Below are 27,736 nucleotides of genomic sequence, written 5' to 3' on the forward strand. Positions count from 1 at the left end.
TGTCCATGTAATTACGGTAGATTGGCATGAATGAAATGTCAACTTGCTAGAATGCTTTTTAGGGAGTAGAGATGGATAATGTCTCTTATCAAAATTGGCAAAAAAGCAAAGCAAAAAAAAAAAAAAAAAATCTGTTAGATTGGAAAACAGCAGTTTATTTACATGTACATTCAATACATAACATTTGTCTTTACATCTGACAAACAACATACGCATGTACTATGTACACTTGGAAGATAATTGGATTTGATTTTGATTTTGCAAGCAATTACAAATCCAGAAGGGAATTGAACTACATATTTACCAAGCTATTCATTGCTCAAAAATCATTTTTGCATTCAGCTTGTATGGTACTATGACAAGCAAGTATTGATCACTTTGTGGAAAATTGATCAAGGATCACTTTCATCAATTCAAAATCACTGGCTTTTTTAGCTAATCCCTCCTGTTTGGCAGCCTTCCTGATTTGACATTTGGCTCAATCTGAAATTTTAATTACAAATAAACACATTTGGGAGAGACACATTTAGGAGAGACACATTACCGACAGAAAGTGTAATGTTTCAACAATGCAGTGCCTACACATTGAAATAAATGTTTTGACTTCAAAATCCGATGTAACTGGGCTTACTTTTAGGCTATTCAGCGTTTCTGTGTGGCCAGCACTGGATGTGCCTATCACTTTTTGTGAAATAGAGCAGAAATTGGATATAACTTTATTTAACATCCAATTCCGATTAAATTTTCACCATTAAGCTTGTTCTGATTTGCTTTTAAAATAAATATTTTGTTGGGGTGAACTTTTTAATAGAAACAATAAGTGCATTTTCTCTGCAACTGTTTAATAAAATATTGTAAAATTCATTGTTTCAAACTGGATGCTAAATGAGTCCGATAAATCAGCAAGAACTGTATTTTATACTGTAAATATGAAAGTTTAATGCTTTTACACTGTCTGAAGTGTCGTGTCCATTACGTGGAATTGCCCATATAAAGGAGAGGAATGACAGCTTAGTATAGCTAGTCTTACAATATCTTGACCCAGGTTCAATTCCCACTTGGTGTGCTAGTGCTCTTTGGTAAGGTAGCATTTATCCTCAATACCAGGTCCCTCAGAAAGGATTTTGAACCGTTAGTCCTCTGGTTGTTTATTGACAAGCATTCATGCTATTTTAGCAGTCTTGAACAAACATCATTTATCAAGCCACAGATTTTATTCATTTATATGCATTGCCTGCTGATTATAAAACCTATAATGCATTGTGCTCAACAAAGCAAGGCAATATTTTGACATGCTGGGTTGGCAAAGGCAAAGCTAGTTTTAATAGTACCAGTAATAAAATTTTTGATGTTACAACTCTCCTTGAAATAAAGTACAAAGACTGTTCAAAAATCTTAAATCTTCCCCTCCCCCAAAAAATATATAAGGGCCAAGGCAACAAACTCAGCTATCCTTCACAGCACTACAAAGCTTGTCAAAAAGTCTTCTGTTTATGCCAAGTATTTTCATCAAGGTTCATGATCCTTCAAGCACCTCTAATGTACTCCTTGATCTGTACAATCCAATGGCATCGACTCTTGCTGCACCTGAAAAATTAATAGAGCCCCTTAAGTTCTACTATCTTTTATCTGCATTAAGTCTTTACTTTCATCAAGCATTGATATCAAGTTCTAGTATTACTTGAGGTCTTTGTTAATCTGGACCTTCCACTAGAATCACTTTGATGTAGGCTTGTTGCACTCCTGGATCCACCCTTTGAGCTCCTGGATGTGCTTGAACCTCCACTCACAGCTGAGTGCGATGCTGACCTCTTGACAAGGCTATGACCTGGGTATGTACCTGTTCCCGTACCCGGGACGTCTGAGCTGGAAGCAGAAGATCGAGAGGTCAATGAAGTGCTTGGGGTGGGATCCATAAATGAACCCTTCGGGTTGACCATTGACTTCAGCATCTGTGTGATGGCTATGGGGGAAACATTCATCTTCAGGAGATTCATGATGATCCTGCAATAGAAACAGAATGGAATAACAATAAGGGTTGGGGCTTCTTTTATTGCTTTAATAGGGGTTTCAACTTCTTACTTATACCAATAAAGAAATGCACCAGAATGATTTCATAATTCACTGTATTTCTTGTCCTCTTATACAGTGCGTCAAAGAGTAAGAAAAGCCAAGAATTTGATATACATTATTATAACTAAATTATAAATGTAATAGACAAGTGACCTATCAATCTGAAGCTTAAAGTCACGGGCAAAAATTTGAAAGGATACCAAAAAAGTCACAAGTAGTCAGTGTTCGAATTTCAAAATGAAAAATCACATGTCTACAAAATTCTACTCTTTAAGAAGATACCTAATTCAAAGAAAATAACGAAGAACACAAAAATCTGTTTCTTTCAAATAATGCTTAAATATCAGTAAATTTTATAGGGTAACTGTCGGACTTAAATGACACTCCATTTTGTTCACAAACAGCCATGCATAAAGTCTTTTGCTGACAATGCGATCTTTAGGGTAGGCAAACCATGAAAATACATTAGTTGAATGAAATTATGGAACTGCAAGCATCTGTCAAACATCAAGCCAAAACACTTGGGAGCTCAGGGGTGCAGACATCTACATGTACATCTGAAAATTGCACAAGCTATACATTGTTCTTAATTACAAGTATATTTATGTAGGATTTCTGTTTCTTACCTATACACAGCAGGGCTCATCTCAATACCTGCTAGGCAACACAGTTCATATAACTCCTGTTCATCCTTGTTCAGAGCATCCTTAGCCCTCTTTCCTACTATGGAATACTTGTAGGACTGGCTACTCCGATGAGACGTCATCTCTGCTATGTCAGCTGTCTGGTATGATTCAATAAGGCCAAGTAGAAATGAGAAATCAGGTCTCGGAATCGGCGCTATATCATCTCACACTGGGTGGCTACATGTATCTGTGAAAAATATAAATCATGTATAATATGGATATTACCAACAAGAACCCTTGTAATAACTGAAAACAGGGGATGAAGAAGCTAGGAGACCCCCACATTTTCATCCCAAGAATCATATTCTTCAAACAAATCACTGAATCTACACTCTTGTATATCTATCTGATTCGAACTTTAGATTGAGATTAAGTAAGAAACATGAAGGTTTCATGACTTCATTTTATTCACCAGTATGGAATCGGAATGGTGCACTAAGTCCGTGCAGTGCACCTTGTGTGTGCATATGTGCATCCATGTCTGCATGATTCTAATAAAGAAATACACATGTAATGACCACAAAGTTTACATCAATGAACATAGAGGGAGTCAACTGCAGAGTTGATGCCCTCTACTTTCACCAATATAAATTTTGTGGTCATTGAAGTGTTGATGCACTCAATGTTCATTGATGTGAACTGAGTGGTCATGGCATGTCTTCTTTAATTTGAATGCTCATTGGTGCAGACAATGGACACTGCACAGACTGGAGAGGGTAGAGAACTTCAAAACTTTGCAAATTGTTTGACACCCATCTACTTATACCTAAGTTGTTGATTTACCGGTATACCTGCAATGTTAGACAGCTATTCATTAAAAAATCAAAGTGGCAAAATAATGATGAATTTTAGGCATCTTGTGTAAAGGCCTTAAAATGCAGCCTTTCTCATCACAATTCCTGAATGTTTTGTGAATGAGTGTGCACCATTTGTTGTTTTAATCACCATTCTTTTTAAATGTGAGAATGACAGGCCACATTTTTGGCAAGTAAATCAAATACTTTACTAATTTTTCTAATATGAGATTTTTGGCACAATTACTCTTATCACACTTAAGAATATAAGAACAATATCACCTAAAAATTATGTGGAATTTTCAAGAAATTCATGTTTGAACTTAATTATAAATTTGAAGGTGTGCATCCCCCTTCGTAACATTTTTTTTTATAATGTAGAGTCTAACTAGAAATCAATTTGGTTACTCTTTCCTTTAATAATTAATTTTAAAAAAAAGTTTCTAACAGCAGTAAAACTAAGATTGAGCGATTAACAAAGCATCTTTCCATCTAGAACCTGAAACGTCACCATGAAGTGGCAATGCAGTAACTTTCCATCTACACGTACTAAAAACTTTATTTCAAATGTAAAAATTGGCCCTCAAGTACTGTAGCTCATGACCATGGGCCCACTGTATGTGGAGACTTGCAAGGGTAACAAAATGCTTCATGCTTGACCTTTGGTAGGAAATTTGTCTAACTTTTTGATGGTTTAATTTTCAACATTTGATCAGTGTAAAATTGGGACAAAGTGAAAGGCTACATGGCAAATATGCCCAGTAATCCTCAAATTGGCAAGAATCTTACCTAGGATATGAAAAAACCCCATTAGTATCAGAAGCTGAATACAGCAGATTTATCTGCCATCAATTGCTCAGGAGTGACTTAAGGCATCAAGTCAAAGCTCAATGCAAAGTATTTGCATGGGTTCGAATCAGTGAATCAAGTAACCTGTAATAGTGTTACTAGCCCAATAGCATAAATTTAGAAATCTCTTAGGTCCTATCATGTGTTAAAAATGAAGAAAGTAAACTAAGCAGATAGGGGGATGACAAATGTTAGATCTCTGGCTTGAGACATTGCAGGACATATCAACAACAAAAAACATGTTATAAACATGTTATAAACTCGACAATGCAAACCTACAAAGATCAACAAAAAACAAGGAAATTTACTAAATCTTAGTTTGGTGGACTAAGAGGCCTCATACAACTGGATTATCAAGTCTAGGTCTAGCTTAGTTGCTAGATACAAGTTTGGCCAAGTGAAACAAGTTTGTGCAAAACCAGAGTTTTCTCTTTCTCATGCCCATGCAAAAGTTAGTCTTTCATTTCTGACTATGCCTTTTAGTTTTACTGCAGGCTGGGGGGGCACGGGTGTCCGGACACTTTCCATTTTGAAACCTTTTTTTTTTGTCTTGGGATTGCAGAAAAACATAAATTCATGCAATGAATTAGTAGACTAGACTAGAGTCCAAGTTGTAACTTTTGTTCTCCATTAATAATTGCCTAAGGCTTAGACTAACTTGTTAAGAGTAAGATTTTGCACTAAAAATTGATGAAACTAAGACAGCTGGCAGCCGTCTGTTTTGAGGAGTTTTTAAACATTTTTAATTTTGTTTAATTTCTCCTCGTACACAGATGGCTCGCTACCGTGCAGCCACCATTAGGGGTTAACAATGCACAATCCCCCCGACGGGGCTCATTGATTAATTTTTGTCTTTATTTCATGAAAATATATAAAAAGAACTGTACCAAAATAAAGATTATTATTCTGTTTTGGCCTGAAATGCACCAAAACGGGGAAAGATAAACTTAAAAGGGGAAAAACAGTGACTTATACTTCGGCTGTCGCGCAACTTCACTTCCCTGTTTGATCCAAACTTAATACATAAACATATGGCCATTGAGTCCCCTGTACAGATCGAGCTAGAACTTTGGTCTCTGTATTTGGTGAGTGGAGCCAACGGAGTTCAGCGGAACAACTAACATAACAGAGACCGAAGCTTTTGGTCTAGATGAAACTTAGCTTATGAACTTTTTCAAATGGCTGTTTATATCGATTGTCCGCACACAACAATAACTAGGTAAGTAGGTTATTAGAAATGAAATGCAGACATCAAAAAATTCTCAACATGACAACACACATACCATGCATACTCGGTAGATCTTATGTAGATTAATGTCATTCATTTGTTTTTCCCCTCCAACATGTCCAAAAATTAGTCCAGTAGATTCTAAAGCTAAGTTAGATCTAATAAGTGTTAGTAGACCGAAAGGCCTTCGGTCTGAACTCCGTTGACTCCACTCACCAATTACGAAATAAGAAATAGATCTAGGCTAAGCTAATGTTAGGCCTTATCTATTCTAGGACTAGGAGACAAAAGTTTAAAACTCCTCGTCCTCGAAACAGACGGCTGCCAGCTGTCTCTAAGTCTAATTAAAGGAGAATGAAACCCTTGAAACCAGCTGAATCCATATCAAAGAGAAAAATCAAAGGAACACATTGTTGAAAGTTTGAGGAAGATTGAATGAATAATAAGAAAGTTATGAGCATTTGAATATTGAGATCACTAGTGCCATGTAGATCCTCCCATCGGCAATGCGACCAAGATCTGTGATATCACACACGTACAACTCCCTCATTACTTTAGTACTTATTTCACTTATATTCTCACTTTTATAGAGTCTATCACAAGGTGAGGTGTTCTCTTTATGAGATGACAAGTACAGAGGTTTCACAACATTATATCATTGATGAATCGTTTGTCATATGATTAGAATGAGCAAAAAGAAATGTTTTGGGGTATATTTTCAGTGTCCAAATGGGAGAGTTGTACGTGTGTGACATCACAGATCTTGGTCGCATTGCCAATGGGAGGATCTCCATAGCATTAGTGATCTCGACATTCAAATGCTCATAACTCTTTTATTGCTAGTCCTATTTTACTCAAACTTTTGTTGATCTTATTTTTTGATTTTTCTGCTTTCACAAAAGCTAACTTGCTCCAAGAGTTTCATTCTCCTTTAACTTTAGTATTTGTCAGTCACATCACATCAGGTACGGAAATGAAGGACTTCTCCTGTACTTCGGTTTTCCGATCTTTACTTCTGGTAATTGACAATTATCTAGACAGTTTAAACTTGTGAGACTCTACGTGCGTTGTGAAATGGAGGTTTTAAATCTTTCCCCCCACCAAAATTTAACCAACAACAGTAAACATTTCCACTGATTTTGCTTCCACTACCGTACTTCTGTAGTGTAGCCTGTGTACTCCTAACCCAGAGAGCTCCCGCCCGCGCAGCGGGCGGGAGCCCAGAAGCTTACCGTGTATTTTACCATTGTCACCGGACTAGGGTGATTTATGGTCTAAATATTTCTCCAAATGAATTGTGAAAACAGAAAGTATACAATTACCACGATTATATGGATGAAGGTCTAACGAGTGGCAGATTCCTGACATCTGGGCACAGTCTGGAACCTCAAAAAAACGAAAAGTTCTCTCTTTCTACCCCGTCTCGATCGGCCATTTTTGTTAAAAATCGTAACAAAATGGCCGATCGAGACTGGGTAGAAGGAGAGAACTTTTCGTTTTTTTGAGGTTCCAGACTGTGCCCAGATGTCAGGAATCTGCCACTCGTTAGACCTTCATCCATATAATCGTGGTAATTGTATACTTTCTGTTTTCACAATTCATTTGGAGAAATATTTAGACCATAAATCACCCTAGTCCGGTGACAATGGTAAAATACACGGTAAGCTTCTGGGCTCCCGCCCGCTGCGCGGGCGGGAGCTCTCTGGGTTAGTGTACTCCTAGCTCCTGTAAATAAGTTAGGCAATTTGTTCCATTTACTAGACTTTTAACTCTTGATCTAAATTAACCCTGGTGTTACGTACCGGTACCTTAATCAAGGATTTCGAGATTCAACAGTCAGAAAATGGAGAACTTTGAGTGTTACGTTTGAGCTCGTCCGGCCTTGACTTTGTCTTTCAGATTCTCGAGTCGGGAACTGGCTGGCGAACGGTACCGGTACACGTCGTTTGTCGATGCCCGGTGCACTGCGGGCTAGTTTGGCGACGCTCGACCGATCTACGTCTGGTACGGTACCGGTACTTGTAGTTGTCGTCCCAAGTTGATTCACTGCACTGCTGCCTCGCCGGTCCGTGTCAGCTCGGCATAAGAAACTCGGAATAAGCAAAAATTCGCTTCTGTTGAAATATGTGAAAAAAACAAATACGGGATGAAGGAAAAAGTGAAAATAATATAATTTTTTCTGTAAATAAGCAAACATACTGATGTTTGACATAAAATAGAGAAGGCAAGACAAAATCAAAGAGAATCAAACTGTAATAAAGTGTAAAATGGGTAATTTCTATTCCGTTCATAGACGAAAAAGAAAACTATTTGCTGGTCGAATTATTTAGGGATGAATTGTCTAGTTCCGATAGGTGACCCATCGCATCATACGTGTCGTCTCGTCTTCATCTTGTGATACACGGATGTTGACGTGACCAGGATAGAGCCTTTCTCACTATTAAGTGCTTGAAATCAAGCAGAATGGCAGAAGCTAAAACTCCTGAGAACTTCCAGGGATGGCTGTATAAATGGACAAATTACATCAAAGGCTACCAGAGACGATGGTTTGTGCTGTCGAACGAGCTCCTCTCGTATTACAGGTTAGTCAATCAATGAATGTCAAACTCAAGTCAATGTCATGACAATTTTTACAATTTTAGCAATGTCAAATGGCAATGCACTTTGCATGTAAAATCGTAATGTGGTGTCTTATTATTAGGCCTAAGTTAAATCTATATGATAGATCTACATATAGATCTAGCTGAATGAAGAGTTGGACGTTCCACACTCCACACAGTTAATTGAATTTGAAATGAAATCTCGAAAAGTCTTTATTTTCACCAATTTTGATTTTTGGCACAGAGTTGAGTTTACGTTTACGTTACGGTATGTTAGGATGGGGGGTCGGGTGTCCGGACAGTTTATATTTTTAGGCCTTCTCTTTTGTCTTTGGATTGCACTAAAAATATGAATTCGATAGTTGTAATCATCTTCTAATTCTATTTTGTTCTCTATAATATTTCCTACCATTTTGTCAGGTTTGTAATAAAATTTGATGAAACTTCACTTGTAAATTTTTCCAAATGACTTTCTAAATTGATCGTCTGGACACACAACCTGTCCGGACACACAACAACTGGGTATACTCGTTAGCACCTTAAAAAAAATCCTATTCCTAAACAGGGCTCGCGATTAAACGGGGGTCCAGCGGCAATGGCCACCCAATAACGGCGTGGGGCCACCCAAACATGTCGGAACAGTGGCCCAGGTGAGGTCGCCACCCAAAAATAACAAAATGAAAAAAATTATCATTTGGCAAAATGAAAATTACATAGAACTCTAGGTACTAAACTCAGGTTTAGTCTATCTAAAGGTTATACTTAGATCTACATGTAACAAGTTCGATCTAATTCAAATATCAAAGAAAAAAATAATGAAAATTTTGAAGTTGTAATTCTGTCTAACTGCGTCTTTTTTTCTGTATCATCATGCTTGGTATCATGTGTGCAGCAGGCCAGCGCTTTTTTTTCTGTAGGCTTTATACATGTGCTCTGTGCTACCATGATCCTGATACATTTTTTCCACACACATTCATGGTATGGAAAAAAGGTAATCATAGGCCTAACATTAGGCTAGGATTTCCTTGTCAAAATGGAGCTTACATGTAACATCTCAAATCATTATTTTATAGTTTTCTGGAAGAGGGAGTAAATATCAGATGATAAATCATTAAACAGGTCTTCATCTAAAAAAGCCTTAAAAGGGTAGCCTGGAGGCTCTTGGAGAGTAAATATCATTCTGCTCTATGTAGGCTTAATCTCCACGGAGCCTGGGATGGGATGCCATTACTTTATGCGCACCGAGTATTTTGGAGACAACTATGTTGCTCCAAAATACTCGTTTTCTTTCAGGTTTTGAGCTCAAACTTTAAGGCTAAAAGTATATTTACCCCCCGCACGTACTAATGGTGCGTGTATTTATTAATATACATTTAGACAAATTAGAAAAATAAATCAGACCAGGAGCTTTTATTTACAGTCTGTTATTATCGCCATCTTGCCGTCTTTGTTATCGTAGCCTAGATACAAGACGCGTATAGAGGGCGACAATATCATGAGCAGTGCCAACTTACATATACATGTACATGTAGATTTAAAAAAATACTTGCATCAGCCAATAATTATCATGAATCGTAAAATACTTGCATCGGCCGATAAATATCACGAATCGTACTTCGTGATATTTATCGGCCGTTGCAAGTATTTTACGATGCAAAAGTTCCATCACTGCAAGTCATGATTAATGGGGGAAGCTACATGTACCTTTCATCACGTGATTGACTTTTGAATCTGATAGCAAGATTAGTATGCGGAATATAAAAAGCCTTAGTACATATATGTAACAGGGGCCGCGGAACGGTTTTCAAAGTGGGGGGGCTGAGCCAAAAGTGGGGGGGCTGACCATGCAAAAAATCACAATCATATGGTCATTTTTACGTTTTTGTACACGGTTTTGGAAAAAAGTGGGGGGGGGGGGCTGAAGCCCCCCCAGCCCCCCCGCTTCCGCGGCCCCTGTGTAAGGTATCATGAGGTTCAGTTCTGGGCTCAGGATCTTCTATTCATCTATGTCTTGCTCCTAGTAGTAGTACATGTATTTAGTGACATCTGAAGAGTTGACACCAGGGTAGGGAAATAGTTGTAATAAAAAAATTTAACTTCTGCATTATGCCACCACAAATCAATTCTCTATGTTTCAAATTGTAAAACATCCTTTGCTTCACCAAAATTTCAAACTTCATGTGATTTACTGACTGGACGTATTGTAAAATTTATTGTACAGTGTACATGTATCCCTTCATTATTTGAATGTGAATTTCACAGCACAAATAAAAAGATACATAGTACAGTGTAGGACCCTTCCACAAAATTGATGCTTTAAAAGAAAAAAAAACTTTATTCATACATTTAACTCTTCTATTAACTTTGATGACCTGAAAACAGGTACATTTACCTAACTGTGTTCTCCATTGGGAAAAGACATTGTACAAATTTTTAGTGATTTGACCATGTAGGGGATTTGATGTGAAAGTGATTTAAACTTGTACATCCTTTTTATGACACAGAAACCAGGCAGAGATGTCCCACACATGCAGGGGTACCATCAATCTCGCTGGAGCATACATCGATACGGAAGACTCATGTAACTTTGTGATTTCTAGTGGGGCACAGACATTTCATCTAAAAGCAAGCTCTGAGGTGGAACGCCAGCGATGGGTGACTGCCCTGGAGCTGGCCAAGGCCAAGGCAATACAGATGATGGAGGAGGATTCTGGTAAGTCCCTGGTCACTGGTCGTGTTTACATTCATGCACCATGATCTTTTTTTTTTATAAATCTAATAACATTCCTTTGGTAGTTGTCTCAGTCTCATCACACTAAAGGGGAAGTTCACCTTGGTGTCAAGTTAATTTTAACAAAAATCAGAAAATAAAGCACCTGTTGCCCTGTTGGGTTAAGTGAGAATGAGGACACAATTACACAAATATCACTCTTCAGAAAGTTATTAGAAATTTTGTTCGTTTTATGTTTTGTATTCTGGCAACCTTGGTAATCCTTTAATAACTGAAATCATAATGCTCAGTTGAATGAGCTGCCTTCAATAGCTGTATCATAACTTCATAATAACGTGGAGGTTTACGGTTCACCATGTGTAATATGAAGAAGGGAAGGAAATACAGGCAGAGAGATTGAAATGGAAAGAAGAGATAGAATGAACAGAGAAAATTAGAAGTATTCTTTTCTTGAAAGTGAGTGAAGTCCTGAAAAGGACTGTAAACCAGATGAGATGAGCTGAATATGGCTTGAGTAGCGATAGTTTGAGTAGTAGCAGGTTGAAGAGAAGAGAGGTTACTCGATGTTTCGGGCAGGTTGACTGTCCGTCTGTAGGAGTGAAGGATGCTAAACGAGCGCGGGGTACTTATGGTGAGAATGCACCAATGGTGAGAATGCAACAACTGCACCATATCCTCACTCAAGCCAACTTCAAGGTCAGACACCGATCCTCCAAGAAACTTCACTCAATCCTGCACTCACACAAGGACAAGAACCCTCCCAGCAAGCAACCAGGCGTAGACTTTACCGCAGTCGCATGGTATTCTGTAGAATACCATGCGCCAATTGGGCATGCAATGATGGACAAGCTATGACTTTATAATGAATAATGACTAGGTTAAGTGAGAATGAGGATACAATCACACAAATTATCATACTCGTCAGAAAGTTATAAGAAATTTTGTTTGTTTATTTTTTGTATTCTGGCAACCTTGGTAATCCTTATAATAACTGAAATCATAACACTCAATTGAATGAGCTGCATTCAATAGCTGTACATACCGGTATCATAACTTCATAATACTAGTAATAAGACATAAATTATACATACTACATTGTAGATCTACATTGTATTTGTAAGTGCTTACTGATTTATTTTTACCCCATTCATCGGATTTACTCTGTCATTATGCACATCCTACGCTCCCTGGGGAGTATTCCAGTCAATTGCCAATGAGACGCACAATGCTGGACAAGCTATAATGACTTTCACATCGTACTAGAACGTGGTACCCATTTACATGTAACACCTGGGTAGGGAGTGGGAAAGGGTGGATTGAAGTCTTGCCAAAGGATGCTAGGCTGCGGTGGGGTTCAAACCCAAAATCCTTTACTTACAAGCCGAGAATCAAAACCACTACACCGTGGCTTATCCACATACAACAAATTATGAAGTAATTATTTCATTATAATAAATATAAATACAAAATTTTGGCAAACAATGCGATTTTCTATAATGGTGAAATAGTTCGAGTGAGGATCATTCAACCTTGCATATTGTACTGTTGAACTCTTGTAAAATTCAGCTGAAGGATACAGGGAGGAAGAAAGTTTGATAACCTTGCTTTGGAAAGATAACAATTGTTTTGATCAGGAAGGACTTAATGTGAGTTCATTCTTTAAAACAGCCATTGTCGAGTCAGTCCAGTCTGTCAATGGTTGTTGTACCTGTAATGGAATGTAACTGCATGGGACATTGCTTGTTGTTCAAGATAAATGTGTCTGGAAATGCAACTTTTTAACAGTTCATCTGTGAAATATGTTTTTTGTGCTTTTGTAAACAGGTGAGTTCATAATTTATTGGCAATTGATATTTTAATTAATTACCGGTAATTGATTCATGTAAAGTGTAACTAGATAGTAGACCATTTTGTAACCCATTCAATGAAGTATTGTAGGCCTACTATATTCCCTGTGTAATGATAGAGCATCCTGTGTACATGTACATGTACAGTGTACTGTACTACATTATCTTCAACATGCAGAGATGGCTTGTTCGTGTTAGATGCCAGGATGGCACGGGTGCTTACAGTTAAGAGATTGCTTATTGCTGCGATTGGACCGGGCTGAATGATTCATTTAAATGATTTTTCATTATATTTTGTGCAGTTTATGAGCAGGGGGCTGTTTCATAAAACTGTTCTTAAGTTAAGAGTGACTTTAAGATCGACTGGTGGTCCTTTCTTGTGGTGAAGAAAATTCACAATTAAATGTTCATTGGTGATTATTTTGTGTGTAGGAAAGCTTTACCAGTTGTTCTTAAAGTCACTCTGAACTTACGAACAGATTTATGAAACTCCCACCTGGCCTTCAAGAAAACCATCAATTCAAAGTCTATTTAAAATAGAGTCATCAAAAGAAAAAATTCTAATGGTTTTAAATTGTACACTGTATTGTACATGGACATGTTGGCCTATCTATGCAAAACATACTTAGACACCCCCCCCCCCAAAAAAAAAAAAAGGAAAAAAAAAAAATATATAAAATAAATTCAAAAAGGATTTTGGTCAGGAAAAGTGATTGTTTTTATCTAAATAGCAGATTCGTACAGGTAGGTTTGATTGTGTGATGAAGAATAACTTTATTACAATGTGAGAAAAACAGACAAGCTAAAAAAAAAGGGAGAAGATGAGTGTGAAAGAATTGAATCGCTAATTCAAGCATACATACATGGGTTTAATTACCAGAACATGACAGAATTTGATCAAATGTCCTTATTGATTATGACATATGGATTATGCTGAAATGCTGTCATATAAAGGCTAGGCTTTCATTACTGTACATGGCATGTTTCATTACATGAAAATGTTCTTTCTTGTTACAACTCTGTATGTACATATAATATGCAGTATGATTTGTACCTGTGTATTACTTTACTTGCTATTATGTCATTACTATTAAAAAATACATACATGTACATGTGATGTACTGGACACAGTAATTTTTTTTTCCAGCAGTCAATTTTGCTTTAAAAATAGGCAATCTAGATTCTAGATGAATCTTCAACATTGCATCAATAGCTATCTTGAAATGGGTATTGAAATTACAAAACAAAAGGCAATACATGTACAGCAGGATTAGTGGGAAGACAAGACTTTTAGACCATATGGATCAGGAGTCTTGTAATTTCCTGTTTAATGCAACCAGCAAAAAAAAAAAAAGGGGGGGGATAAGTGAAACCCTAGTCACATGGAATACATGTACATGTTTAAAATGTTTCAGAAAAACATGTTTAGAAAAACGTACTTATATTAGCCTGTCTTTAAAAATGTAGTTCAATAACTTGATGTTAATGTTTTGTAAATTGTATTACCATGTACTGTAGCTAATAGTCTGCCTGCATTTTATGAGTACATGTACATGTTCATACATGTGTGGCGTACTACAAGCAGCAAACTGTTCAAAGGACAACACAAATCTTATTGGTTTTTAGATGTAGGTATATTTACAGACAGAATACATGGAATACAGTAGTTCACATTTTGATGACTATATTCATATGCACTTATGCAGTCTACAGTGCAGTCTAGAGAGAACATAAACTAGTGCAATTAAATTACTCTATGTAGTACAATACATGAAAACACAATTACAAGCAGGTACAGCATTATACATGTATTATACATGTATAATGCATAATTTATTTTTCTTTTGAAATTGAATAGTTTACATATTTAGCAATGTAAAATTTATAAAACAATGAGATATACCGGTATATACATTTATTTTTAATTTGGTAGGGTACACAACATTTGATTTGAATTTATTTTTCTTCTACATAACAATATAATATTACATAAATGTAACAAACATACATTGACAATAAATCAGGTATAAATCATTTAGCATAAAATTAATAGCAGAAGATGGATTGCCATAGTAAGCAAAAAAATGCTTGAAAATTATGACAAACCGAAACATATTTTAACCATATAATCATATTATGAGCAGAATGGACATTAACAAATTATTAAAGTATCAATTAAGTATAATATAAAAAGAGAAGAAAAAAATCTAACAAGCCAAAACTTGCTATAATATATATAATCAAGTAAAAGTTTTTTTACATCCCAAGTAAAAGTTTTTTAATTTATTTACAAGTATGCATCCACAAAGGCATGATCATTCAGAGGTTTTTGATAACTTGATTATCAATTTCAGGGGGTTTACCAAAATTTAAGAGATGATTCAAAATATACACTGTGTGTGGGGGGGGGGGGGTGGCTGAATACATTCATTTTTCTCTGTACAAGTTTGCAAGTCTTGACATTGAAGACAACACGTGCGTGAAGCTGTTAACTCATCAACATGCCATTGAGATTTCTCTGCTTATTTTTTGTCTGCCTGTCAATGTCTGAGAAAACAAACAGTTCAACAACCATGACCATGACCATCGCTTGTTTGGTGTTCATGCATCAATCAAGTGAAGTTTGATACAGATGAACTACTCTGTACTCAATCCATATTCCATACTGTACATGTTGAAATTTTTCCTGTTTGCAATTTGACTATAAATATCATTGATGTTTGTACATGTAGCTTACTTGATTTCAAGAAAGACTTGATGATATGTGTAATTTGGATGCTACCAAGTCGACAGACATCAAAAAGCGTGTAAAACACTGTAAAATGTCAAAGCTTTGTTGTCATTCTAGTTTTTACTCTGATGAAAGCAAGTCTTAAAATCACCTTTGGAGTTTGGAAAGTTTTACTTCAATGATATGTAAAAAAAAAAAAAACGTTATATTTATACATGTAGGTGTGAAGTACATATAGTGAACATATGCATCAGTGTCATTGCCCCTTTGGCGCTTTGGTCCACCAGTTGGCTGTTGTCAAGTTTGACGTCATTCGAGTTGAGATGAGCTTTACATAATGTCTTTAAGGTGGATGAAGAGGAAAGAAAGGTTGTTCTTAGGTTAATGCCATCATTAACAAATGTCAAAGAAGCTGTAATTTTGAAACTTGGAAGAGTATGATTTTTAACTCCCTGTACATTGGTTTATATTTTTACATGTAAGTTATGAAATTATTGTTTATTAATACACAAGGATGATTCTTAAAGAAAAACAGTATGAATTATACATTTAAGCTATACAACTACCAAATATAAACTTTTATTCCTAAGAATATCCCAGTGAACTGAATACGTACATGTACATGAACATGTATGCAATAAAAAAAAAATCCCCTTACTCAAAGAAAATCCTAGAGGAGAACATGGCCTTATTATTTTTAGCTGAGGACTTTACATCATGTGCAAAATGATAAATTACCACTTTGTCTACTGCCAACTTGTCCACTCACCACATGATCTACTTCTATTTAGTCTAATGCCATTACATCCATCAACATTTCATCTAACAACCATTTGGTCCAATCATCATTTCGTCTCATCACCATTTTGACTATAACCATTTCGTCTCATAACCAATTGGTCTAGTATCCATTTCATTTTCATTCATTTTTGCACAATTTAACACTTACATGTAATCAAATTAGACCAAATGGTATGGACTATTGGCTATTGGACCAACCGGTTATTTGACGGAATGGCATTAGACTAAATGAAAGTAGACCATGTGGTGAGTGGACAAACTGATGGTAGACCATATGATAGTAGACGAGTTAATAGCAATTGGACTAATTAGACGAATTGGAAATAAACCGTGCAAGACAACCTAGCAAGAAGGGGCCACAGTATCAACTTGCAATCGGATGTAATTAGGGGTCATTATGGAAGAAATGGAATTGAATGGGGGAATGATTGTAGTGCAACTTATCTTGTTACATACAACATGTGCATATCATTATGTCACTGTTATACCAGTTTTACAGGCATTGTATATACATGTACAGTATGTACATTTACATGGAACATTGTATGATTTACATGAAACAACGGACACCACCCTACACAAACAACTTGTGCACCCCAAAGACCCCATCCCTGATCACAGACGTGATGGCGTAGTATACAACATTCCTTGCCAGGGATGTGACGGGTCTTACATCGGTGAAACAGCCCGACCGATAATTGAACGCATTTTTTAACACAAGCGCGATGTTCGGTTACAGCGAACCGACACATCCGCGGTGGCAGAACATGCTTGGGAGAAGCAACACCACCCAGTTTGGAAGGGTGTACATTGCGTTGCCAAAGAAAGACATTGGTATACACGCAGGATTAAGGAGGCATACGTCTTTGTCCTAACAACTTCAACAGAGACAGCGGGATCGACATTCCCAATTTCTGGATGCGAACCATCCGACAGCACAATACCCCCTTACCTGGCAGTGCATGCCGACCCGACCGATCCCGGCCCCGAGCGAGGGACCGCTCAGCTAGTCAACTACATGTACCACCCACGGGAAACTAGCAAGCCCGCCAATTTTGTCTTATTTGCATATTGCCGACTCGCGGCGTATTTGCATATACCTCCGGCTTATTTGCATATACGCCCGACCAATCACATAACGGATCAGTGCCCACCTATTGTTCCCGCGTTCGTGTGTACGGTCCTGGGGATTGGTATAAATAGACTACCGTATCAGATAATTTTCGTCACTTTATAAAGAGTTGCAGCGGCACTCGAAAGCTCGTGAACTTGTAAGCTAGTGAACACTTTTTGTGAGAGTGATCAAGAATTTCCTAGAAAGCTAGTGAACACTTTTTGCGAGAGTGATCACAAATTTCCTTGTTGACCATAGTAGATTGCGAGACAAATGAATACCCTCTTAGCGATTATTTCATTCTGCAATAATGAACCTATATAGAATTTAAAAAATATTGTTTTATGATATTGTGTTCACTCCAACAGAATAGAAATGTTGAAACAACAATTTTTTATGATACATACATCTTTTGATACTGATTCTGACTTTTCTAAAAGATAGTTTTGTAAACATTAATAATACTGCACTTTTGTCTCTATTTAATGTGACAATGTCATAAATTTTGTATTTTCAATAGGAATGCTTGAGTCTTGTGAGTTTACGTGTCTAATTTATGAGCTACATGTATGTATTGTTTGACCTTGTCAATAATAGACAATACTCTGAAAAATTGCTTAGGTGCCCTGGTTATCCAGGCTTTATTTGTTGTTTACTGCTTTCTTGAATACTGCTTTTTCTACCAATCGAATGTTTGCCAGGTGGGGGCGGGGAATAATACCCATGTGCCACTCCAAAGTTGAAAATACATGTAGGTGGCTCTGGAACTAAACTTTTTTCTTAAAGTGGGTGTCTCCGGAACAACTCTGGCATCAAAGATTGCTAAAAAGCAACTGACCATATTAAAAAATGGGTTCTCTGCAACTACTTTTTCACAGGACTTGCGTCACCATATACATGTAAACATACACAGAGGTGCGCGAGTCATGTTAATATTGATTCTTTCGATCAGGCTAGCGCTAGCTTGCTGTGATCGGAGCGCAGTGCATGGAGCTTCGATTGCCCGGTTGGCTGAATAGTTCATGATAATGGGTGCGCTCCTGGACAAGGAACCACAAAGTTGAGAGTCTCCAGAACACAAAATAATTGGAATTTAGATAGCTTTCTATTGGTGATGCTGTGGAAAAGAAATTAATGTTGGGGGTCTCGACTGTCGCACATAAATATTGAGAGAGAGAGTTTGAGTTAATTTTTTTCTTATACTTCAGTGATTCTGTCGAAAACAGTTTTGTCTAGACTCTTTGTTGTTTTTCATGGAATGGAGATCACTGATCTGATCATAAAGTATTACAGGTATGTATAGGACTATTATTTTGATCCTCTTTCTTGCCCTGAAGGTACATGTAGGATACTGTCTGCTATCCCTAAGGAAGAAAGTTGGTAACTACTGCTTATATCAGGTACATGTACGATGCACTCTGTTGCTAGATCTACATGAATGTTGAATTTGTAGATTTCCTTTGATTTAGAACAAGAGCCTCACACATAATTTGGAAAAAGTTGATATTAGCAGCTTTTCCAGGAGTCAGGCAAGTTTCTTGTGAGATGAAAATAAGTTCTGATTTAATAGTTGCAGTGCTCTTGGGAAGCTCTGCTCCCTTGTCAGTTCTACCAAGGAGATGTCTCCTTGGTTCTACTGACAACTGTGTAAAGATGTTAAAGATTAAATGCTGTCTACATGTATGTATGTGATGGGAATGTATACCCTGTCCTGTTTTCTAAATACTAAGGGGAACCATTCTTCAGTGATTTGTGAAAGCTGTGCCAGGCCCAGGAGTACCTATCTTTGGACGGTTTGAAATTTGGTCTACAAGACCTACGTACGTACATGTGGGGGTGTTTAACAAAGATTTAAGTATGATTTAGAGTTGCACTTAAATACCAACGCGTATATGATAAGTATGTGACGCGCAATCTTATTGATTAATATGCAGTAGTTACATGTAGCATTCTCTTGGCATGATCTGACCGATGCAATCATGCCTTTTTTAACGCACACAACTAGGCATTTAAGTGCGACTCTTAAGTCAAACAGCCCCCAGGTTGCACATGATGTGTTCCATGCTTCCCATTCCTTTGATGCAAAATCTTGTGTGGATGCCACAAGTTATTCTGGGAGTACTTGCTTCAGGAGGTTCAGGTACATGTACCCAAATCCTATATTTTTTGTGAAAAGGGGAGGGGCTGTTTTTCACAAATAAATGTGAAGTGTGACTATAATTATCACTAATAAATTCTCAGTTGTGTGTATTATAGCATTGGTCTGACTATGTTCAATATGTCAAATATATGTACCATTTTTGTCTCGCCCACCAGAGGTGAAGGCGAGACTTAGGGATCCAAATGTCGTCCGTCGTCTGTTGTCCGTCCGTCGTCTGTCGTCCGTCCGTCGTCCGTCCGTCGTCCGACTGTCACAAACCTAATGACACATAACTCCACAACCGTAAGTCGCTTTTCAACCAAACTTGGATGGTAGATGAACTTGGGGGACCTGCATGTTATGCTGCAGTCAGAGGTCACATGGTAAGGTCAAAGGTCATTTTCAGGTCAACGTTAAAGTTTACATGCAAGACTCTCATATGACACCTAACTCCGCAACCGTACGTCACTTTTCAACTAAATTTGGATGGTGGATGGACTTGGGAGACCTGCATGTTAGGCTGCAGTCGGAGGTCACATGATAAGGTCAAAGGTCATTTTCAGGTCAACGTTAAAGTTTACATGCAAGACTCTCTTATGACACCTAACTCCGCAACCGTAAGTCACGATTCATCCAAACTTTGATGGTAGATGGACTTGGGGGACCTGCATGTTATGCTGCAGTCAGAGGTCACATGGTAAGGTTAAAGGTCATTTTCAGGTCAACGTTAAAGTTTACATGCAAGACTCTCTTACGACACTTAACTCCGCAACCATTTGTCACTTTTCAACCAAACTTGGATGGTAGATGGACTTGGGGGACCTGCATGTGATGCTGCAGTCAGAGGTCACATGGTTAGGTCAAAGGTCATTTTCAGGTCAATGTTAAAGTTTACATACAAAACTCTCTGATGACACCGAACTCCGCAACCGTAAGTCACTTTTCAACAAAACTTGGATGGTAGATGTACATGTACTTAGGCGACCTGCATGTTATGCTGCAGTCGGAGGTCACATGGTAAGGTCAAAGGTCATTTTCAGGTCAACATTAAATTCTACCTGCAAGGATCTATCTATTCCATCCCAGTCATTTCACAATGAAGTTTCGATACAATTCTGTTGCGTGCCCTCGCAAATCACGATATTTCTGGTTATTTTCATAAGTGGGCGAGACACAAAATCGCTTTTGCCTTTTTTTTTTTTGGTCAATAGTTTATTTTCCACCACAATTACATGTACATTTACATACGTATGTACATGTACACATTTCTGTGACCATTTTGTTGGATTATGTTTTGAACACTGATCATTACCCCAATTGAAATTTACATTCTTGTTTGTGTTAATAGCACTAATTGAAATGCGAAATATAGACTTGATAGTTTGAAGAAGCGGGCCCCTGCATACTGGTACATGTCTTTAATAAAACTTTAAACAATAAGCAGGAAGTTTTAACTGACTGCACCTTGAATTTATGACTTCCTCAGATACACGTTCCCAATGAAATGGAATTACTTGTCTTGTCTTTTGTTGCAAAAACAATGTATTCTTGAACAGCGAACATGTACATACTACATACCAAACTACTATCGGTGATTTCCTGATATTTTGAATTATAGGAATTTCTTAATACTTTAATATTCATCAGGTATTCAGGTTAATGTAAACTAAGGGGGTTCAAAATTTTGTGGGCTACCATAAGAAAGACACGGTGCCATTACTGTGTGTGTATGGTTCATGTACATATATGTATACAATTATCACATGAAAATACTATATAGCATGAAAAACCACAAATAAAAATAGGTGAAATGTTATTGGGATTGACTTGCTCTGGAAAAAAACATAGATAGGCTCAGATGTTTGTTTGCAGGCACAGACTCATATTTGACACTTCAACCAGTAATAGGGTCTAGAGTGAAGACTAGACTCCAAAGACTCTGCCACAGTACATAGTGAATCTAGTCTCACTAATTTGCACTTATGCAAATTTGCCTGCAGACTACTCAGTTGCCTTGGCAATTTTGGTAATCCTGTTCAATATTTAATAGTTGCAGCCTATTTTCAGTTGCAGCCTATTTTCAGTTGCATCATAGTGCAAACTTGTGAGGCTGATTTTTCGTAGAAGAAGTATTGTAAATTGTATGGCTTCTGATAAACATGTTTTCCTGCCTGTCACAAAAAATGAGCCACATGAAGATATTGCATTGTTTTCCTCTGTATCATTGATTTACTTAATAATCAGCAGTGGGCGCCATACAGGAAGCAGTTCTTGGTGTTTATCTATAATGTTCATACTGAAGTGTGACCTGACATTGATGTTTACCTGTTGCTTTTTTTGTTGTTGTTGGGAAGGAAACTGTGAATGAATCATTGGTTGAATTGCAAAACCACCTGATTTTACAGTACCTGAATGTTTAATTGAAATGTGGAGTTTTGAAATGCAAATACATACTATGTAGGCCTACTTTCAATACGGTACCTGACTGGGGAGAGGAAACAGGGAAAATAACAGCTTCTTGTGGATTGTTTTATAACATTCTGAGATCTGGATAGTTTATGCTGCAGATATTTCAAAACATTATGGAATGTAATTTTCTGCTTGGTTTGGCTGTCAAATCATCATGCTAGTTGTTGGAATAGTTTTCCGATCTGTCAAAGCTCACCGAGGACCAAGCCATGAGATCTCTGTGGAATGTTGCATTGCGACGTCGTCATCGATGCGGCTCATTGGAGTAGTCAGCTGCTTGGCTAATCATGTAATGAGCTCTACCCTTCTCTCCCTCTGTCTGTCTGTCTCTCTTTCTGTATTAACTTGCACTCTGCCATACCACCACAAGTACTTGTTTACAACGAGAGGGATTAACCGATCTTGTTAACTGCTGGCAATGTTCATGCACGCGACCAACTTAACGACGAGGAGCTCGTTTTCGCCGGCTCTATCAGCTCTCGCATGGGAAACTGGCTGATGTGTGCCTCGTGTAGCACCATGGCTGGGGACAGATTATGGCCAGGTAACGTGACGTCAGTTTACTCCTGTAGGGGCTGATCAAGGAAAATTCAAGTCAGTGGAGGGCCTCCTGGCTATTGCTATAAACTTTTGTTGTTTCTTGTTTGATTCATTTATAACAGTTGCATGCAGAGTATGTGATCAAAGATGTACATTTATAAAGTGAGGTTTTTGTCAGTGAGCGCACCAGTCCCGACATATTTTCCTGCTCAGTGCTATACTTCCATGCATACTGTACTGTATGTAGCAGCAGATTGAGAGTATTGTATTCCATTCTGATTTTTGTCTAACCATGGTCTAACATAATCGTTGATTATTTAGGCTAACATGGATCTCTTTTGACTGCAGCTCTTTGCTGGGGTGGTTAATATGTTTCAAGGTCATGGTATCCATGCATGAAATTCATGATTATATCATAATCTCCATCTTTCTAGTTTGTTTGTGCTTAGCCCCATAAAAATGAATAGTTTAACATGACTCATTCTGATTATTATCCTCCCAGGTCATTCTTGCATAGATAATTTGTTTTCATACATGTAGTTCTGAAAATCTGTTTTCTATTATTCATATTTTCCACAGATATCTATAAAAGCAAAATAAATGAAAATGATATACATCCCTGAAAAAAGAATGCATCATATTTCTAGAGCCATGAAGAATTCCACCCTAAAATCATACTGCCTTGAAGTTCATTTCTATTCTCTGATCAGGAAATTATTTACCCTGATTAAAAAAGTACTAGGTATTTTTGCCAGTGTGAAAGAAAATTACTTGTAATATTCCTGAAAGGATGTACCTGCTAAACAGTAGGTTCATGTACTTGCTGAAATTACAAGAAATTTTGTATTTATTTTCCAAGGTCATGGGTATTTTGGCAGTGCGAAAGCAAATTATGAGAATTTTCTCATCTGAACGAGCAGTTTGGCATGAAAACTGGCATTGCCTGCTAATTAGATCATAGGTCTACTATACATGTAACTTTGAGAACTTACTGAACAAGTTCTTGTAATTTAATGGGTATTCAAGTGATTGAGGTGGTATGAATACACCTTGATTTGAATAATTAACTTTAAAAAAAATAATTCATTGAAATTTTATCAAAATACAGCCATTTGAAATTTGAAAATGAGTGTGGTATTCAGAAAAATGCTTGTAGTCGGCTACATGCACATGAGTAATAGCCCACTTAAAAAAAATTATTGAATGAAACAACAACAGCAATATCATAAATTACTAAAATTTTCTCAATCAAAATATACATGTATGCACCTGACCATGATGGAGACATATTTCAGAGAAGTGCAATATTTTATTGGACACAACAGGACCGTTTGTATAAAAAGAATCACATTATTGTATGATTTATTTTGTTTTTATTTCTGCCATTGTAAATATATTACCACTTTTATGCAATATTCGTTATTCTTATTTGGTATAATTAACTACATATTTGTTTATAGCTTCAAAATTATTACTGTTTTATTTCAGCTGGGCTGCCATGGACACTCATACAGTGGCCCAAAGGTATTCCAATTTGATTTTATTCAGATTTTGTTTGTCATTTGATATGGGTGCATAAATTTGAATTATTTTATTTTCATATCATTCTGATCATTTTTTTAAAAACTTGTTCATAATGTCTCATGCATGTTTATATATTAGGCCTGACTTGAAACGGATATTTCAATATTCGGATACCCGACACTGAGAACCGGACGGCGGACGGGTATCCGAAATTTACCCTGAAATATAAAAAATAATATCCATTTGCACTTATTTGAGTTATATTTAAGATTTTCAGTTATATTTGAGTTTTGAACCTATCCGATGATGGCAAGAGTCAGCGTGCGCTAATTAAAATATTTCTGAAAACCACGAAATTACGAGAAGCTGAATATTTTGGGTTGAATCTGTTTTGCGATCGGATTTGACTAATGTGAGTTAGCGTGAGGCTATGGCTACAAATGTAGATCGTATGACTGTGTAAGCTATTAGTAAATTACTATTATTTGAGTTATACAAGTTGGGCCTAGTTACGATCCCATTTAATGGTTGCGAGAGTATGTGTGTTTATTTTTTAGTTCCGATCGAATGAAATAAGATGCAATGAATTTGACCGAGGCGAGTGTAAGTGCGAGTCTACTATTCCTAAAAGTCTAAAACCAGACAGGCCTACATGTACATCATTCAGCTCACGCACGTGCTGTCCTGTCTGAACGTGTCTGGAGTGAATCGTCCGATATAAATTTGGTCACATTACACTCGCTACACCTTCAAATTGGATCGTACTTGGAATATTTTCATTTTCATGTCGGGTTTCTCCCCATTCCCTAAATTATAGCCAAGCTTCTCATTTCTCAACTTCTGAAACATAATCACACTTCTTACAAAGATTCAAGACAAGATTTAATCACAGTAATAGTAACTAATCACTTACATTCATCACCAGTAAGTTTTACTGCAAAACACGTCGATTCACAACCGACCACATATTCGGTGGGCGCACATCATAAACCTTTCTGGCACAATACCGCCTTTTAAGTATTGTTGTTTACGTGATGATGGATATCAACATTTATAGTGGATATGCCATTTAAACTGAAATAAAGGAAAATGTGTGTTTTGTAATTTATATATTAAATATTAATTCATGAAATAGATTTTCCATTTACAATTATCATTCTTTCATAATTCTCATCATTCATCGCTATCATCTTCACCAATCTTAAAAATAATCATCTTCATTTGTAACCAAAGTTGCTGTGAGAAAAAGTAAAATTCATTTTGCATTTGATGAATAAATTACAAGAAACAACATGACACACCCGAGTTACCCGATCAACATTTATTTGACGCTTAAATGGTTTCAAATTATCTTCATTCTTCACTCGCATTGAAAGTCGAGGTAAGAAAATATACGATGAGTTACGCATTTGAAATCATCAAAACATAAGACGGGAAAGAAAAACGATCTTAAGCGACACCATAGTAAAATCGCCATCGTTGTCAGAATGGAACTTTACTCCATTCACGGATGGTCATGCTCCAAAACTGATATAAGGTCATGTTTCAAAACTGATATAAAAACGATGGTTTTCGGCGGGAATATATTACCGAAGAAGATTAATTGATATTGGTGATTATATTGGCGACTAAAACTTATAAATTTTGTTGGTGAGTCTTACTAAATTTAATGAGTTTTTGTGACAGGAAAGTGGTGAATCAGTGTCCACGGATACCCCGAACCCGAAAAATGAGAACCGTTATGCGTCCACGCGGGCGGAAACCGTTTGGATATCCGTTTAGTGGCAGCACTAGTACATATACACTGTACATGTAGTCTATTCATTAATCATATCGAGAATTATTCACATAATTATATGTTATTCATTTTTTTTACAATATTTTGTCTTATCGTTTTGTTAAAACCAATTTTATGTGAGCAACATAACTGTCTGAAAATCCAAGAATTTTATCTAGCAATTTTATTTTCCAAGTACATTACTTTACAAGTGATATTTACAGGTGCATTGACATGTACATGTAGTACATGTATATAGAACAAAGTAAAGTACAATTTTATGATTACACTGTAAGTCGATTTTTATATTACAAACTTGCATGCATATTTGCTCTTTTCAATATGAGTGCAATGAGGGGGGGGGGGGGGTGAAGGTTGAATTTATGTTCATTTGAAGGGGTTCCTTTCATTGCCAAAATGTATTTTTTTTCCAAAATATGTCCTGTTGGGCAACTCAATTATGTTTCCATATTTTCTTTTGATTTGATGTAACATGGCTTTCAGAATATTTTTTAAAACAAATAATTTTTTTCCTGTCAAATTTAAGTAAGTATTTAAATAGACTGGTATATAGTCTCATATATTTGATTGTTTGTGCCATTCAAATTCTCCCATTAGGAGTAACCCAACACAGATTTTTTTTTTTTTTATTATTATTTTTTTGGGGGGGGGATTATGAATCCCCTTTGCATTGATGAACTTCTGTATGAGTTTTGATTAAACATTTTGGTCTTGGTTTGATAGATTTTGAAAAAAATCCCACATGGGTTATTGAATGTTGATCAACATTAGATGTTATATGTACCTTGTCACTTTGGTATTCCACATGGACAAATCTTGTAGGCTTATTATAAACCTGTCAATTTAACATCAAGGATACATAAAGGCACAAAGTAAACTACGTGTAGGAGTGATGGGCAGAATGCGTTAGAAACAAAGAGTAAGGGAGAGAAAAACATGCTGCCTGGCTAAAAGGTTTTGAGAGAGAATGAGAGACACTTAAAGTTGGGCCATTTTCTAAATGTCACATTTACATGGAGCCCAAGCTCAGAATTTTTATTCACCATTTTCCAGCAAGAGATCTCCACACACAGTACCGTTCATGTCACCAAAGGAGAACATGGCCATTTCCTCCAACATTTTCAATCATGTTCATAATCTGCACATCTATGTAGGTGGTTATTGGAAATAAATAAGCCCACATTGGCACATTTGACACCCCAGTCAACAGCGATATATTATTATGTTTGAATATTATTCTCTAATTCAGTATGATTTTAAAGATTTTCATGTATGTCATATCTATCTTGTTTGTCTTCTGGAGGCTATCATGATATTTTGAATACATACATGTACATTATTTATTTTCTATATTTATATTCATGTTGTGGATAAAAAGATCTTCCCATTAACCTACATTAGATTTACTTACAGCAATATTCTAACATGTACATGTAGTCTGGCAAAATATTTTGGTCACTACAACTACAACGTTAACAGTAAAAAAGAATATCACTCCCTCTGTTCTCATAATTTATGAATTATAGAGTAATAAAAATAAAACTTTAACTTAAGGATTTTAAAAGATAAAATAGTATTCTTTCAGCAAGGCTGTGATGAGCTAGTTGGTGATATCCCGAGAAACATTTCAAAATTAAAATTTCATTTGATAATAAAAAGCATGGCGTATTACTGCTGAATTGTGACTTCACAGTATTAGGCAGAACATTATCACATTGAGAGTAGTCTCCATGCATGTATGCATGATGGAGGGGGGGGGGGGAGAGCAGTTACTTCCTCCAAATCTGGGAAGGGGTATGCACTTTGGAAAA

The 27,736-nt window shown here is 36.7% G+C and overlaps 2 protein-coding genes across 4 annotated transcripts; one reads left to right on the forward strand and one right to left on the reverse strand.

Annotated features, from left to right (window-relative positions):
• Nucleotides 1-132: 132 nt before the first annotated feature.
• Nucleotides 133-8,026, reverse strand: LOC129254793 (mitotic-spindle organizing protein 2B-like). Of its 3 annotated transcripts, XM_054893319.2 has the most exons (4): nt 8,004-8,026; nt 7,433-7,741; nt 2,700-2,946; nt 133-2,004 (listed from the first exon to the last, which is right to left on the reverse strand). In XM_054893319.2, the coding sequence occupies exons 3-4, from the start codon at nt 2,837-2,839 to the stop codon at nt 1,665-1,667; spliced, it is 480 nt and encodes a 159-aa protein (XP_054749294.2). In that variant the 5' UTR covers nt 2,840-2,946; nt 7,433-7,741; nt 8,004-8,026; the 3' UTR covers nt 133-1,664. The 3 variants fall into 3 exon arrangements, with proteins under 3 accessions (XP_054749294.2, XP_063965969.1, XP_054749295.2); XM_064109899.1 differs by lacking the exon at nt 8,004-8,026 and having other exon boundaries at nt 7,495-7,741; XM_054893320.2 differs by lacking the exon at nt 8,004-8,026 and having other exon boundaries at nt 7,439-7,683.
• On the forward strand, nt 7,970-14,149 carry LOC129254794 (oxysterol-binding protein 1-like). The gene is made up of 2 exons (XM_054893321.2): nt 7,970-8,212; nt 10,735-14,149. The coding sequence occupies exons 1-2, from the start codon at nt 8,094-8,096 to the stop codon at nt 10,985-10,987; spliced, it is 372 nt and encodes a 123-aa protein (XP_054749296.1). The 5' UTR covers nt 7,970-8,093; the 3' UTR covers nt 10,988-14,149.
• The last annotated feature ends 13,587 nt before the right edge of the window (nt 14,150-27,736 follow it).

Source organism: Lytechinus pictus, chromosome 2 (assembly GCF_037042905.1).
Source record: "Lytechinus pictus isolate F3 Inbred chromosome 2, Lp3.0, whole genome shotgun sequence".
NCBI lineage: Eukaryota > Metazoa > Echinodermata > Echinoidea > Temnopleuroida > Toxopneustidae > Lytechinus > Lytechinus pictus.